Below are 16,705 nucleotides of genomic sequence, written 5' to 3' on the forward strand. Positions count from 1 at the left end.
CCTAGAATTTCTTGATTTTAGGCAATCTCTATGATAAGGCAAATGGCTAGCCAGATCAAATTGAGAATATAAACCCAACGTCATCCTTCATAAAGATATAGGAAGGTTTTTTTTTTTTAAATTATTATTATTTTTATTATTTTTTTTTATTTTTTATTTTTTTTATTTTTGGATGAAATGATAGAAATTTTTTTTACTTTTTTTTGCTGAATAATAAAGAGATAGAAAGTGTGACACTGGACTGGGCCGCTTTTTCCTGACCGTATATTATGGATCGGGTAAAAGACCCAAATCACTTTGAGCCCGACAAGTTGCTAGAAGAAAAGAATAAAAAGAACAAAAAAATGTTGGCTTTGCCTCTGTGACCAAACACATCGGGCTGCTTTTTGCTCTTATTCCGGATTAGGGTTAACTCTTTGGCAATCACAATTCACAGAGTTTTCCTAGGCGCCAACCAAGCTTGCAAATCAGTCTCGGGGGACAAGCAGGTAAAAATTATATTAAAAAAAAAACAAAAAAATTATAGAAGAAAAGCACAAAGGCATTATTTTGACCGTCTGGTAAAACATTACTGAGTTTGAATTTTGTGTTCCTGTCTATTGCTTTGCATATCAAATATAAATTCTCTCCGACTAGTCTGAATTTATGGTGGAAAAACTCTCATTTTTGGGACAACTTTGGATGTTTCTGGCTTTTTCACGTTCAACTGCTAAAATGTTGAATTTGAAAACAATGAAAGCAATTTCTTTTGAGCTGATGTACCGCTTCTGCTTCATATTTGAGGATTTTTTTTTTTTTTTTGTGGGTTTACTGGATGTTACGAATTTGGTTTAAAGAATTGGACAAGTTTGAGTATTCCTTGATGATTTATGTGCTTCATTTGAACAGAAAAAGAAAAAATATTGGAACCAATTTCCGGAAAAGATGTTAAAAAATTGTTTTCTTTTAAGGAAAATTTGCTTGCTTTTCTCTCTGGGTAGTGTGTTATTACTAAGAGAAGTAACGCTTTGCATTGTCAAGCATTAGCATTACTTATACTGATTGACAAACTTAAAAATTTGGATGCGTTTCTTACTTTGATTGTGAAACCAGAGTTGTCAGTTTTTGGGCTCAAATTATTTTTTCCTTATTTATTTATTTATTCAACCCCCCCCCTGCTCTTCTTGCCTGCTAATCTTGGTGGTGTTTATTTAGTTTTGTCTGGCTGGTTTTGTTTAAATATGGTTGATGTTTGTGAAGTTCTGGGCTTTGAACAGATCATCAAGTTTAATAATATAATTGCTTTCGAAAGTTCTTTCTGAGCCTCACTACTGATATAACATTTTAAAGAAAAAAAATTTAATTCTTAAATGCCACAAAAAAAAAAAAAAAAAAAAAAAAAAAAAACCACTTTTGGTCAAAATGATGATCTCTAAAATTTTCTCTACTTCTAAAACATTTATTGCTATTAGTTATATTGCATGAAAAAGAAATCCATGTGAACCTTTTCGTTGCATTTTGCACTGATATCTGTGTATTCTCATTGCATTATGGTTTAATTGAAGACATTCATTCGTATTTAATATGAAATCTGTTAGAAATTTTTGTTTTTTAAATCTACAGTTTGAACCAAGCAAATTATTAATGTATAAGCATTGAAAATATTATTACCCGTTTCTTATGAAAGTGAGTGATTTAATAATATCAAAATTTTGAGGGGAAGAAATGGGTAGCCAAACCACTACAACTAATGATCGCTCGAGGACATATTGGACACCAACAATGGAACGATATTTCATCGATCTTATGTTGGAGCAGATGCATAGAGGTACAAGGATTGGCCACACTTTCAACAAGCAGGCCTGGACAGATATGCTAACCGTGTTCAATGCGAAGTTTGGCTCTCAATATGACAAAGATGTTTTAAAAAGTCGTTATACAAATTTGTGGAAGCAATTCAATGATGTAAAGAATCTTCTTGGCCAGAGTGGGTTTTCCTGGGATGAAGCCCGTCAAATGGTGGTAGCGGATGATTATGTTTGGGATGCTTACATCAAGGTGCATTTTTTCTCTGTTCGTTCATTATTTTAAAACCATCTACACCATGACCCTGAAATAACTTACAGTTTTAATTTATACATGTAGGCTTATCCCGATGCACGATTCTACAAAACCAAGGCAGTGCTGAATTTTAGTGATTTATGCTTGATATATGGATATACAACTGCTGATGGAAGATACAGCCTTTCAAGTCATGATATAGACATTGATGATGAAGTGCATGGAATTAATATTGGTGTGTGTCCTTTCCCTGTCATGAAGCTAAGGCTAAAGTTGGGTTTGTTAGATAATATTAACTTGATCATAATCAATTTAAGAGGCTTTTAGCAGGTAAATGGTCATTTTCACAAAGGCCGGGTTTCATTAGATCTAAAAATAAGGAAAAAAATAAAAGCATGCATCTTCCTTATTCTTATAATGATTTATAAAATGCTGAAAAAAACATATAGAACTCATCTTTCTGTTTTGGGGCAAGAATTCCTTACAGCACTCAAACTTAAATTGGCGAACTGTATGCCATTTGTCGTAAGCTAAGCCAATCAATTAATGACTGCATCTTTACCTTAGGGGTAATATGTTAACCTTTGTTGAAAACATGTTTATCCATCTAATGATGGCTTAATTTCACAAAGTGACATAACTTTTTACATGACATGAATCCTATCGATTAATATGAGATGATCACTTTTTATGTCTCTCAATTTGTAGGGGATGGAATGGGCAGCCTTGCTTCACAGAGTAATGAGCGTTTAAGAACAGATTGGACAACAGCCATGGACCAATATTTTATTGAGCTTATGTTGGACCAAGTAGGGAAAGGCAATAAGACTCTTAGCACTTTCAACAAACAAGCATGGACGGAGATGCTTACCTTGTTCAATGCAAAATTTGGTCCTCAACATGGCAAAAGAGTTTTGAGACATCGATACAAAAAATTGCGGAAGTACTATAGTGATGTAACATTTCTTCTAAAACAAGATGGTTTTTCTTGGGATGAAACACAAAGAATGATTGTAGCTGATGACAATGTTTGGGATGCTTATACAAAGGTACATTAACATGAAGGGTTTTTGTCACTCACATAATCTCTATTTGCTTTTTTACCTCCTTTTCTCTAAATTACCTGGTGTAGGCACACCCGCATGCTCGAACATATAAAACCAAAGCCTTGCCAAACTATTGTGATTTGACGCTAATATTTGGCAATGACATTGACAATGGGATCAGTAGTCAAACGCATCAAGAGAAAAACCTTGAAGATGACATATCACTAATAAAACCATGTGAGTATAAACTTTCCATCGCCATGTTGCATCTGGTATGTATTCATAACTTGCTTGACATTCATAAGTTTGAGACTTTAGTTCTTGCATGTAAGTCTTATGGAAACTATTCTTCAACTCTTATGAGAAGCAGTGGGGGAAAAATTGATCTTGTTGGTGCAGAAATAGACAAACCTCATTATTAGTTATCTATCTTTGCTAAGATGTAAAACCTTATTTTATAAGCTAATACCAATTAGTTTATTCATCAGAAAACTTAATTGTATACAAATTTGATACATTGACATTTCTCAATTTCATCAACTATGAGTTAGTGAAAGTGTTTCTTTATATCTGTTCCCTCCAATTTATTTTAGTTATGAACAAGCTAAATTATGATCATTCTCATCTCTATTCATTACATGAATTTCATGATATACTTATATGCTTGCTTTTTTAGACCCTGAGATCTTCAATGAATTAATACATCTCTATATCTGTAGATGAAAGAAAGGGAGCTCAAACCTCCACTGTTGGGGATCGTACAAGGACATACTGGACACCACCAATGGACCGCTATCTTATTGATTTGTTGTTAGACCAGGTGCATAGAGGAAATAAACTTGGGCAGACATTCATATGTCAGGCTTGGATTGACATGGTTACAGCTTTCAATGCTCAATTTAGATCTTGTCATGACAAAGATGTTCTGAAAAATCGATACAAACATTTGAAGAGGCAGTATAATGACATAAAGATTCTTCTTGAGCATAGTGGGTTTTCTTGGGACGAAACACGTGAAATGATATCAGCTGAGGATTATGTTTGGGATGCTTATACCAAGGTAAATCCGGTCTCATTGAATAAAGAAATTGTTTTAGTTGTCATTCACTCCTGCTGAGAAGATATAGTGCATGCAGGATCACCCTGATGCTCGATCATATAGAGTTAAAACAGTGCCAGGCTATCACAAACTATGTGTTATATTTGGAGAAGAAAGTTCTGACGGAAGATATAGCCGTTTGGCACGCAATGCTGACCATATGAATGATTTACCTGTTTTGATGTCAGGTATGCATTTTTTCCATAACCAGAGGATTTTTGTTAGTTTGTGGGTGAGATTTATCATCTTCTGTTATTACATTGGTGTGATAAAAAGTAAATTTGTTTTCCTTATTGATTGAATTAGAATGCTCTTTGGTCTAATCAGTGGTGAATTTTTTCTTTTCCTTTCTCAATAAACTAAAATGGTTAACATCACTTCTAATGTCCATCCAATTTCCTTTTTGTAATCTCATCGTTTTCCACTTTTCCTTATTTTGTAGGTGAGGATAAAATTGATAGGTACCCTGCCAGTATTGTTCCTTTAAGTATAGATTGGACTCCCCAAATGGATTGCTATTTTATCGATCTTATGTTAGAGCAGACGCATGAAGGAAATAAGGTTGATCACACATTTAATGAGCAAGCATGGACCCAGATGCTTGTATTATTTAATCAAACATTTGGACTTCAATGTGATAAATGTTTTCTAGAAGATCGATATATGTGCTTGAGAAAACAGTATGATGACATCACCAATCTTCTCAACATTGGTGGGTTTGCATGGGATGAAACCCAACAAATGGTAACTGCAGATGATGAAGTTTGGGAAGCCTGCATTAAGGTACATTTCTAATGAGTACCATTTGTATAACTTGACTAACATGTTCTACCACTTGCTTTACCTTCTGATCATGGTGGTCCGCCAGGTTGTATGGGAATGAATTAGTGAAAGACAAGAGATACATATAGAACTCAGTGTCAGTAACTAGAATTTCTTAGCCGTAAGAAATGAAAACACTGCTTCCTTTATTAACTTCATTTGTAAAAATAAGGAGTTGAATGCAAGCCAAATTAATTGGTTATCATTAACTCTCAGTTAAACATATGATTATTTTTGCAGGAATACCCAGAGGCTATCTCATATAAGAATACATGTCTTAGCAATTATAGTGATTTGTGTAAGATTTGTCAAAACGGAGTATTAGATGAAAGGTTATGTGGTCAGGTTGCAGAAATCGCAACATGTCAGGATGTAGTGGTGGAAACTGGGGATGAAGCGGTGGAAATAGAGATGGATGGAACATCTGGCTATCTTGAATTATCAGCTGAGGACTTTCATATAACCCACCAACAGAAAAGAGGGCCAACTGAGGTGTTATCAGACTTGAGACATTCGAGAAAAGCACATAAAACTGATAATAATATGCAAAAGGCTCTGTCTGAGATGGCTGGCATGGTCACAGAATTCATAAATAAGAAAGAGAACAAGAACTTTAAACCGATAGAAGGTGCAATTGATGCACTTCAAGCTATACCAGATATCGATGATGAGCTTTTATTAGATGCTTGTGATCTTTTAGAAGATGAGAGAAAAGCAAAGACATTCTTGGCACTGGACGTAACACTACGAAAGAAATGGTTACTAAGAAAGCTTCGTTCCTAGTCAGTTAAGATTATGGTTTTCCAAAGTGCGACATTGGTTTTGAAAATTTGTCTCACTTCCGAGTGTCTACAGTCTTAGACTGGGTTAGGTCTATCTCCTTTTACTATTATTGGTTACCCTTTTCATTCAGGAGTTTGATAGAAGGAAGTTGTGAACTCGTTTTGCTGGACCAGTGCAAAGTTCCTTGAAATAGTATAGTCTTATTACTAATTTAATCATATGAGAAGATTTTTTTTTTTTTTTTTTTTTTTGGGAAAATTCTATTTGAAACTACATACGACTGCCAACGTGTTTATTTATTTTGAAAGATAAGTAGACCTTCTTTCTTTATTATTATTCAAGCTTAAATTATTTCTAATCCATCCATTCCTTTACTGTATATTGAAAAAGCCTTAAGAATTTGTTGTCTAAAGATACTCAAGGAACATATAATTCATGACAGAATTGAAGAGAAAATAAATACAAAAACTACTCTAGAAAGAATCCGTAAATTTTGTTGGTCTATAAATTTTGTTAAGGTCTATATGGTTAAGTGTTAAAGTTGAGAGGAAAATTAATTTTTAAAATTTAACTTTTTGAAAATTAATTTGGAACCTGTAAATAATTAAATTTAATATTATATAATAAATTAAAAATAAACATATATTTTTTAAAAAAATTAAATTATTTTTTTTGAAAGGTTTAAAATGATACATTTATAGATTAAAATAACTTTTTCATATATTTTTCATATATTTTTTTATATTAATTTTTAAATTCACATTTTTCACTTCATAATAAATATCCAAATAAAAAAAAATTATTATTTTTTTAAAAAAATTAAGTTCTTATTAATTTTACCATTATCCAAACATACCATAAAATATTGAGCTCCAATGACAGCGTGCGAGATTACAATATTTCTTAAATATTAAATTAGAAATATTACTTTCTTTTTCTTTTTCATTTCCCTTTTTTGTTTTTTTCTTCGTTTGCCTTATTGGCAACCTTGCCACGGTATTAAAAACAACAAAGTGATGTGTTTCAAATTGAAATCAAAATACATTTGGATACAATGTTCTCAGCAAGAATAATATTTCCTTGTAAAGGAGATCGAGGGTGAGGGAACATTTTTCTCAACCTTAAAATTACAGGATTCTTCCATAGACCATAGCTGTTCATATCCAACATGAAGTTGGCATCTCTTCATTTTAAATTATCCTATCACACCTTCCGAAACAGCTCAAAAAAAATGATCTACTTCTAACTTAATTACCCACGCAACTCATACTGGAGGTACCTACATCAACACACTCATTTTGCCCTCCGTCTTCTATCTCTGTCTCTTTCTCTGCCTTTGTCCCTCTCATGATCATCCCTTTCTCTACTTCCACTTTTTTCACGTTCCCGATCCCGCTCCCTGCCCCTTTCAGTTTCAAAATCATGTCCTCTCTCTCTGTCCCTATCCCTATGTCTTTCTCGCTCCCTGTCCGAATCATGTTCTCTCTCTCTATCTCGGTTTGATGATTTTCGTTGAGGGCTTTCATTCCGGCTAGGGCTACGGTGCCTTTTTCTTGATGTATCATGGGCTTCATGTCTGTCCCTCCTCTCTGAAGATTTCCCTACAGTTCCAAAGGAGAGATGAAAACGAAATGCTAGAATTATTTGATACATAGCAATTGAGACACAAACAAGTACAAAAGAATATTACAAAACATCAGCTGTTACATTGAACTGGACACAACTAACGGAGCCAATCAAATTTAAAAACTAGCAGTAAAACAAGTTAAGCAGATAGACAACGCTTAATTAGTTTTCAAAGTGACCTTAGGTTTTCAGAACCAAGAACTAGAATAATGCTCAGTGTTACAGATAACAACCAACAAGTGGCGTTGGAGAGCCCTCATAACATAGACATAGGAGAAGAGGGGGTATCTACTGTGAAAAAGCACATGTCCCCCAGACCTGTCCCAGTGAAGCTACTCGCATCTTGAAGAGGTGGACTGGTTTTGTATTGTTTATTATTGTTATTATTATCGTTTTCATTTTTAAAGTGGAGGTGTGCACTAGGTTTTAGTTGAAACCTTACCAAACAAATAAATAATATATAAACAAAAGACATGAAATATATCCAAATGCCTCAAACATATATTCCAGTTAACAACTAACCAAATAGCAGCTAACGCAAAAACCGAAAATAACACTGGAAACTAAAGTGCATATGGAACAAATGATGAAATAGAGAGATGTCTAAAACTTGATTATTCATGTACAGTTTTCACTTACTACTCCCAGAAGCATCTTCATTAGAATCTGATAACCCATACTCAGATTCAAGCCGTTTACGATGAATTGCTACTTTCCTCTCAATCTCTTCGGGATTTTTAATACCTCGCTCCTCAAGAGATTCACGATATTCAATCAAAGTAGCTTCAAGACGTCTCAACTTTTGCCTGTAGTCAAACATCATTATGTGAACACACAATAGCAGAAAAAAGAGAAACAGTATTTGCAGGGAGAAAGACTGATACATATACACGTACAGCAGGGAATCTAATAAAACAGATCCCTTTCCCAATAATAAACTCATCAATCCAATCATTTCTTTTTTTCTTTTGTGCAATTCTTTTCCCTACTTATTTTTTCTCATCATTTCTTTCTTTTTTCTTCTCTCTCTATCTATCTCTTCTCCTTTTTTTTATATTAAGTGGGGAGGGGAGAACAGAAACCATTTCCACGCAAAAGAATGTAGAATACTACTATTTCCAAAGGCATTCTAGAGCATCTTTTCCCAATACATGAAACCTAACAATCAATTACAAAGTAGAAAATAACCTCTGTTCCTCAGACATTCCACTGTCATGCTGTGCCAGAATGCTTGAATCAGTTGCAAACTCCATCTCTTCAGCCTTACTAGGACCATCACCAGCATTTTCGCTACCAGATGATGAGTAGCTTAAACCAAGACCCCTAGCACTTCTCTTTTGTTCATCATCGCTATCATCATCCTCTCTAGCCCATTTAGAAGCTGGCAAAATAGGATCATTTTTCTCTTTCTTTGTGAACGCTTTTAGTTCAGGCTGTGGTATGGGAAGGATCTGCGCCAAAGGTAAAGACCCTTTCCCTTGAGACTCCAACTCGTCCTCCACATAACGATTCCATCCAGACAAACCCCCAGGCTCTGATTCATTGTTCATTTCTCTCCTGCTACTGGAATATCTCACTGAAGTTGAATGAGTTTGACCATATTTCAAGTCATCATCTAACTCATAGCCCCTCAGTTTTTCTGCCTCTTCCAGACTCAGTAATCGTGCAACCATCATTTCCCGACCACCAACTAGAGACAACCCATTATGTCTGCAACGTCTTTCCAGCTCAGTAAGGGGAAGATTCATCAACTCCTGTGTTGCTGCACCTTTTCCCATTGCTAAAGCAGCATCTTGGTTCATCTTATTACCTGCATCACCTGTATCCTCAGAACTGGTCTTTTTTTCTATTTCCGGTGCATCACCACATATTGAGTGAAAAGGAACCACACCCGAGTTCCCAGATCGAAGAAAGGTAGCTCGTAATCCATTCACATATGCATCAGAAAACAGAAACCAGTCTGACCATACTTGCAATACCTTCAGCACTCGTTCCTGCAGATTTCAAGAGAACATTTAAATTATACAATATTGAAAGAAAAATAAATAAATAAATAAAGAGAGAGAAGAAAGGAAAGTTGAAATTTTTTTGCGTTCTTTACCTTCAGGGCTTCAGCAGTGATCCTTCCAGTAATGCTTCGATACAAATCATTAAAACTCTCCATTACGTCCGGTAACGTTGCCTCAAATTTTGTACGATATGCAGATGCATTCTTTACAGGAGCACTACTGTTGTGAAGTACATCAGAGACAAGCATAAGTCTTGCAACTTTAGTTGGGATAGGGGTCTCCTTAAGTGTCAATGATTCTGTTAGAACTTCTACTATCTGCAAAGCAAGCAAACCATATGAGAAAATATAAAAGCAGAACCTGGTCTTTTCCCTCTTTCCTTTTTGTTTTTTCATTCTTTTGGTAATTCCTCTGTGTTTTCTTCAATGTTTCTGCTATCTGCTACTTAAATAAATCTTACGTTTGTAAAGTTAAACACAACCATACCACTTATCACCATTACCTCTCCAGCTGCATCAGCATTATCCAATGCAAATCCCATAGCTTCCTTTATCTGACTCCTCTCTAATGTTAATGCACGCAACATATCCTCAAACTCATCCCTCTGTGAATCAGTTAGAGTTCTTTCTGGCTCTACACGCTATAACAATAATAATAATTAAAAAAAGGGAGTGTTAAAACAATGACAGAAAGTGAAAGAAACAAAAAAGAAAACAAACAAAAAAATTGGCCTGACAAAAGCATTTAAAAAATACCCTGCTTCTTCCTGCAGCATATGTTGTGCCAGACTCTTTTTCATGCTCTGGGCTTTTCACTGTTGGCAGAGGAGGTGGTATCCATCTAAAAATTTAAGAAGTCATATGAGATTTTTATACTAATCTAAGACCTAGACCAACTCACTAAACAAATTGCATAAAGCTTACAAACAAATGAATCAGTTAGAATTTAAAGAAACATGAAATTTGCAGTACCTTCCACTACCAGTTATCATAATGAAAGGTTCTGTTCTCCACCTTTGCAGTGTATCACCCTGCATTAACCACAGATCACCAAAATCTTCAATCTCATATGTCATAAACATGCCATTCAATGAAGGATAAGGCACCGACCCTAATGAACAAAAAGATGTTCTACCAAGAAACAGCCTGAAACTAATAACAGAACTGTGCTTACGCAATTGACACATGTCTATAGTACTACAAAGGATGTACCTGAGCAAATGAATAAAGCCTCCAGACATAGTAGGTATGCTCTTTTGAGCCAAGCTCAAACAAAAAGTTGAAAAGAGGATTGCCTCTACCTCTCTCCATAATTGCTTGTTCAAAGGCGCATCCTCCATCCAAAACATATAAAGCCATTGTATCAATCACGTGACGGAGGTGATCATCCTCAGGTGGCACAACCGTAATATCAGGAACATTTGGAGTTAGAACCTACGCACCAAAGAGATGTACAAATAAGAAAGAAAAGATGTAAGTATAAACTTAGCTTAGATATGAAAGAATTCATCCAGTTAATTTACCAATTCAGAATTCTGATTTGGAACAGACGTAACAGGTGGACCTGATGGACCAGACAGGATTACAGTGGCACCCTATCAACAAGAAAATGGAATATTGTTAGAAAAGAATTCATCATATCAATCAAAGTGAACTCTATACCATACAAACATCATATAAAATATTTGGCCAAATCCTCAGGCATAGGATTTTACCAAACAATCAAATACTAGAAAAGAAAAGAATGGCACACAAACAAGGCATCAATTTTTTTTTTTCTTAAGTAATGTTACCAACCTCCTTACTCCTGATGGCCATATGTCCTGGTGGAGGAGCAGGTAGTGCTTGTGATGGAAGAGCAACAGACTTACCCCATCCAATCTTCAACTCATATTCATAAACAACCACCCCTGCACATGAAATTATTTTTCCCTCATTTCCTCTTCATTGTTTGGTGCAAATAGAAGATAATATAAAATCAAAAACTTTTTTACTGCTTAATTTTAACTCATTACCAGTCTGCTATTAAAAAAAACTAATCATGGTTAATGACTTCATGATGCAGTCTGCCCTTGAGATAGACAAAAGAATTCTTAGGAAATTCTACTCAATTCAAACTTCAGATTCTTGTATGAAAGTGAGATCCAAAAACTTAAATGACTACCAATAATCTTAAAGGTATTCAAAGAATTACGGAAAGGGGTAACATGAACCAATCATTTGAGCATGCTGATCTGATACCAATTAGTAAATAATATTTGATATTATATACTTGTACAAAGCAACTCTAAGCATAGACACTTTCACACTGCATACAATAGCATGAGGGTAGACATAAAACAACAGCATCTAAATGAAGCAAACTAAAACCTTGCATTTCATCCTTTGCAGCCTGCCCATCAGCTCTATTCATAAAAGCTACAAAGCCACAATTTCTTTGGCGTCTTCGCTCCTCTTCTGTCCTAGGCCACATTATCTTCACACTAGCAATAGGCCCAAATCTTCCAAATGTTCGCAAAAGAAAATTTTCATCAACCTAGAATAAAAACGAGAAATTAAAAACAATGAGCACAAGTCCTTCATTGTAGAACCGATAAATTAACAGTTGAAAATACATTATCAATCAACTACAAAAGCAAAATAATATCAATAAATGAAAACCAACCTGTGGTGAGAGATTTCCAACATATAGATTAGTAGTTTGTGGATCACCATCATCAAATGATCCAGGAAGCTTTCCACTTGGATCAAAGTCATCAGGTAGTTCATCAAAACGACTAGATGGCTGGAAAAAAAATAACTTAGTAAAGGCATTCATATACATTTTGGGAAAAAAAAAATGAAGGTAAAAACAGTCCTAAGAAAAAGAGAAAATAGTATATGTATTATATATAAATGATAGATCCTATAATACAAAATCTTGTACTTGTAGTGATGCAAAGAAAAATCTCAATAGGGTCAACTCAAGACAAATACTGATAACACTAGACACAAAAAGTATATATTAATATATGTATAATGGCATCTCCACAACCCACATGAACATCCTTTCAGAAACTGTTACACCATACCAAAATAAAAATATACACTCCAAGACATCAAATTAAAATATTTAAAGCCACTTCTACAGGTCAATACTTACTGCAGTATTTTCATTGTGGCGCCCATCACGCCAATGTTCACGTTCTTGATTTCGCCTTTCCCTCATCTCTTGCTCATGCTTCAGCTCCTCCATGAAATGATCTATGTTTCGAGACTTCCCTTTTTCTCTCTCTCTTGGCTTCTCCTCCTCCTTCTACAAGGTGTTATGAAAAGGATTAAGAATGAAAACCAGCAAACTCAATTAAAATCCTACTCAGAAAAATCCATTGATTTCAATAGGGATACTAACTTTTTTCTCAGATTCTTTCCCCTTGGATGCCAGAGGAGGCGGTATGAAAGATGGAACATACCTGCAGAAGAAAAATGATTGACATATTTTCTTGTAACTGAAGCTTTCCCTCAAGAAACAATTTGGTAAGATACGATAAGTTAAACAATTTGATAAGTTAGAAATAATAAATTCCTATAGAATTTCTGCTCTAAAACTTCCAAATCTACAACACCGACCCTTTAAACTACAAAATCCCAAACCTTAAAAGCCTACCAGATAAGTAAACATGGTGTTCCCCAATACGTCCCACATCAACTAAATTCTCTTATTTCAAATGAATTTCATAAACAAGATTATTTTAAACACCATTCCTTCTTCTTGTAAAGAATTGCCAAGCCATTGCTTACATAACACCTTGGATTGGTGCATCTCCGAAGCCTCTTGAAACAGACTGCTACAAACGAGAGGCACAGTAATCAAAATAATACGAATGTCTACTATGCACAAAAGCACTAGTGCTCAATACAAAATTCTACATAAACCAACTCTCTCTCTGTCTCTAAAAATCTGTCGTTTGCTTACTGAATAAGAAGATAATGGAGTGTAACTTTAGATCTACTAGTTGAACGAAGAAGTGTAGTGCAAAACGTTTCATAATATATTTGAGATTTTTGAATGAGTTATCTGATCAAAATCCAACACATTTGTCAGAAGGGTGCACCTTCTCTACTAATAAACTTTAGGAAAACTAGTGTTTCCTTTAATATGTAATGGGAGATTGATAGAAAGCCCATCTGGCAAAAACAATACATTACAAAACATACTCTAACCAGAAGATTAATTAGCAGAAAAGTAAGGATTTTGTCTACAAATATTAAAAATAAAAAATAAAAATGCCCAAACAGGCTTAATAGAGAAATACATAAGCCCAAAATTCCAAAGGCAACCTTTCTGTCCTAAAAGACAAAGCAACTATTTAAAATTTACTTCCAATATCCAATAAAGTTTGTCCACTGGTATAAAAAGAAATTTGAACTTTACATCCAAAGTATAATCCTAAAAATATGAAGCAATTTGCAAAAGACGTTAGTGTCAACATGAACAAACTGCTATAACAGAAGAGCAGAGAGTCGAGCACTAAGTTTTGTAGAAGAATTGTTCATATTCTTCAACACTATTATCCATACGTTAGAAAGGAAATCTCGACATTGTATATGAAAGTTTATGGTTCGTGACAATAGATTTTCTCTAACATTGCAAAGGATCATCCATAACAAGTAGCTTATTGTTTGTGAGCCATGAAAGGCCCAGCTGTAAACAGATGTAATAGAGGACGAAACACCAGACTTTGAGTCTCGAAATTCTTATATAGAGAGTTAGGGCATCATCCATAACAGCTTTAGTGCAAGTGAACAAACTGATTGTTAATGAGAAAAATATATATACATAAATGTGTGTGTGTGTGTGTGTGTGTGTGTGATAAAAACAGCATAGAAAATAAAAACTAAATTCTTACTCGATCTTTAAAAGAAAAACAATGACATCACTGAAATCCATATTTGAAAATGGAATAAAATCAAAATGTTTGTGTGCTTCTGAGATTATCATGTATACAGCAAAAAGAAATCTCCATTTTCTTTAATCTTTATAACAACTAAATCCCTAATAACAACAAAAGACTATTTTATTTGAAAAGATAATCACAATATACAATTTTCCTACTTATGATGCCTTATCAAGATATTATACATGGTTAATCAAAAGCATTTCTTTACCTACTTCCCTTCTTTGGAACAGATACCCCATCTTTGGACTTTTCACCTGCCATCCGCGAATGAATAAAAAGTTCCATACTTTTATTAATGTGTCCGGATCATGATATAAAGATATCTATTTATCCATAGTACGAAACGTAACAGTAATAAAACAAAATTGAAAATTAAAACTATCATCATAGCAACAAAAAAGCTATATAAAGTTTTTTGGTGTTGTACTAACCGTCAGAATCTGTCTTCAATCTCTCATTAGGATTAATCAATCCTCCTCGAACAAAAGCTTTTGACCCAGGTGCATTATCCCCTTGAAAAGACTCCACAAACTCCGCGTACAATCGTGCTGTTTCATCCTCAGCTCTCTGGAAAAACAGAAAACAAGTATTAAAAGAAAAATTAATATAATTAGAAAACATATTTCAGGTTAAGCAATAGAACCACCTTTTTCTTTGCCTCCTCTTCCTCTCTATGCTTTTGGAAGGGTGTCTTTTTCCGTGTAATAGAGAAAGAGCTCATTTCAGCATCAAGTTCGAAAAGCAAGCTTCAAGAAATGAATCAAACCTCATCAATGGGTAAATAATGCATTCAATAACCCAATTCATATATCTTTCAAACACCATCATGACTCGTAAGCATGATCAAAGTCATACATTTACGAAAAAAAAGCATGTCCAAAGCTCAAACCGTCACTTTGTCCTACATCCAATTCAAACCCATATCATAAATTGCATGGAGATTGAAAACCCACATCACATATGTTAAAAATAACGTCCAAACTCAAAATCCAAATTGTGGACTGAAAACTTAGGGTTTTTAAGCTGAAAAACTATGTCATGTGATTTGAATCGTTACCATAAACAACCTAAAATACACATTGGGTTCAAATATAAAAACCAGTCATTATCTTCATAAATTCAACTAGGGTTTTCTTCCAAATTCCACAACCGAACCAAGAAATCCCAATCGACTCAACACCCCCCCCCCCAAAAAAAACAAAAAAAAAAAAAAAAAAACTAAATAGATTCGACTCAATCAGTTAAAGTCGGATTATTCTTCAATAAATCAAACCACCGCATCGTCCAATTAGAAAATAACAATAATAATAATAATAATAATACAAGTACGAAACTTGTAATGAAGCAGGGTTCACGAACCGGAATAAGCAGAGTTGCAAGGTTCGATTCGATATCTGCTTTCTAAGGACGACAAGGCTGCTGAGAAGGCCGACTGAGACTTCTTAGGAACTATCACGAAAGAAAGGCCGAGTCGAAGCGGGCCAAGTCAGGATGGTATAGAGGTATTGTTAGTATAGCGCTACCAAAAGAGTGAGTGAACGATTGAGAAGCTAGAGAGAGAAGAGAAGAGAGAGAGAGAGAGGGGTTCTAATTTCTAGCAAGTGAATTACAATTAGATCACCCGGCTGGGCAGATAACCGAAAACACAAACCAAACGTATTGGTCCAGCTGTTTTGAATTTCTGTGCAGATTTCCCAAATTACGATTTTGCCGTTTAAACTTATTATCATCGCTTTTTTCTTTTTGAGGACATATATCCCTTGAGGGCGTGTTTGTTACGCCGGACTGGGCAGGTCAGGACAGGACCCAGTCCCAGTCCGGTGTTTGGAAAGTGAAAATGGGAGGGGGACAGCTTTGTCCCGTAGATCATTTTATCCCAAATGAGGGGGATAAATCTGACCCATCTGGAGACTGGGTCACTTTTGTCCCACCGAGCTCTCTTCGAAGCATCTCTGGCCGCCCCCTTCGAAGCATCGTCGATCTCGCATCACCATCCCCTTCGAAGCATCGTCGATCTCGCATCACCATCCCCTTCGAAGCATCGTCGATCTCGCATCACCATCCCCTTCGAAGCATCGTCGATCACCATCCCCTTCGAAGCATCTGGCCGGTGAGCATGTCTTCTTCTTCTATTTCGGCAATCTTCCATCATCATCATCTTGTTATTTTTTTTTGTTTTTTACCTTAATTTTTAGCTAAAAAATTATGAAATATTTTTGGGAAATGTCATTTGTTGATCTGCGAAATAAGCTTCGATCTATTTATGTTAGGGCTTGATTTGATATTCAGGAGGAAGAAGCTTGATTTTGGAGGCAAACTACCCTTCGAAGCATTTCTGGCC

At 35.0% G+C, this 16,705-nt stretch overlaps 2 protein-coding genes across 5 annotated transcripts; one reads left to right on the forward strand and one right to left on the reverse strand.

The window, feature by feature from the left end:
• The first annotated feature begins 339 nt into the window (after positions 1–339).
• On the forward strand, positions 340–6,008 carry LOC107419928 (L10-interacting MYB domain-containing protein). 4 transcript variants are annotated; one of them, XM_048476066.2, is made up of 9 exons: positions 340–488; positions 1,703–2,037; positions 2,125–2,275; positions 2,749–3,089; positions 3,173–3,323; positions 3,806–4,146; positions 4,223–4,373; positions 4,628–4,968; positions 5,248–6,008. In XM_048476066.2, exons 2-9 carry the CDS (start codon positions 1,705–1,707, stop codon positions 5,788–5,790), a joined length of 2,352 nt encoding a protein of 783 aa, XP_048332023.1. In that variant the 5' UTR covers positions 340–488; positions 1,703–1,704; the 3' UTR covers positions 5,791–6,008. The 4 variants fall into 4 exon arrangements, with proteins under 4 accessions (XP_048332023.1, XP_048332027.1, XP_048332025.1 ...); XM_048476070.2 differs by having other exon boundaries at positions 5,353–6,008; XM_048476068.2 differs by having other exon boundaries at positions 364–488; positions 1,697–2,037.
• Positions 6,009–6,789: 781 nt separating this feature from the next.
• On the reverse strand, positions 6,790–15,950 carry LOC107419873 (protein RRC1). The gene is made up of 18 exons (XM_048475399.2): positions 15,724–15,950; positions 15,011–15,110; positions 14,796–14,931; positions 14,573–14,618; positions 12,816–12,876; positions 12,567–12,719; positions 12,090–12,209; positions 11,795–11,960; positions 11,222–11,334; positions 10,948–11,019; positions 10,637–10,858; positions 10,397–10,455; positions 10,181–10,265; positions 9,928–10,065; positions 9,518–9,742; positions 8,605–9,410; positions 8,056–8,222; positions 6,790–7,391 (listed from the first exon to the last, which is right to left on the reverse strand). Exons 2-18 carry the CDS (start codon positions 15,083–15,085, stop codon positions 7,084–7,086), a joined length of 2,952 nt encoding a protein of 983 aa, XP_048331356.2. The 5' UTR covers positions 15,086–15,110; positions 15,724–15,950; the 3' UTR covers positions 6,790–7,083.
• Positions 15,951–16,705: the final 755 nt, after the last annotated feature.

The sequence above is a fragment of the Ziziphus jujuba genome, chromosome 5 (assembly GCF_031755915.1).
Source record: "Ziziphus jujuba cultivar Dongzao chromosome 5, ASM3175591v1".
Classification (NCBI taxonomy): domain Eukaryota; kingdom Viridiplantae; phylum Streptophyta; class Magnoliopsida; order Rosales; family Rhamnaceae; genus Ziziphus; species Ziziphus jujuba.

Bases quoted from the DNA above. Each gene is read 5' to 3' on its own strand.
- LOC107419928 (XM_048476066.2), top strand. From the start codon at position 1,705: ATGGGTAGCCAAACCACTACAACTAATGATCGCTCGAGGACATATTGG. The intron at 3,090-3,172 runs GTACATTAACAT...TACCTGGTGTAG, and splicing joins TTTGGGATGCTTATACAAAG to GCACACCCGCATGCTCGAAC. The intron at 4,147-4,222 runs GTAAATCCGGTC...TAGTGCATGCAG, and splicing joins TTTGGGATGCTTATACCAAG to GATCACCCTGATGCTCGATC.
- LOC107419873 (XM_048475399.2), bottom strand. From the start codon at position 15,085: ATGAGCTCTTTCTCTATTACACGGAAAAAGACACCCTTCCAAAAGCAT. The intron at 10,266-10,396 runs GTACTGCAAATT...TTAAATTTTTAG, and splicing joins ATGATAACTGGTAGTGGAAG to ATGGATACCACCTCCTCTGC. The intron at 10,066-10,180 runs GTATTTTTTAAA...TTATTGTTATAG, and splicing joins ATGCTGCAGGAAGAAGCAGG to CGTGTAGAGCCAGAAAGAAC.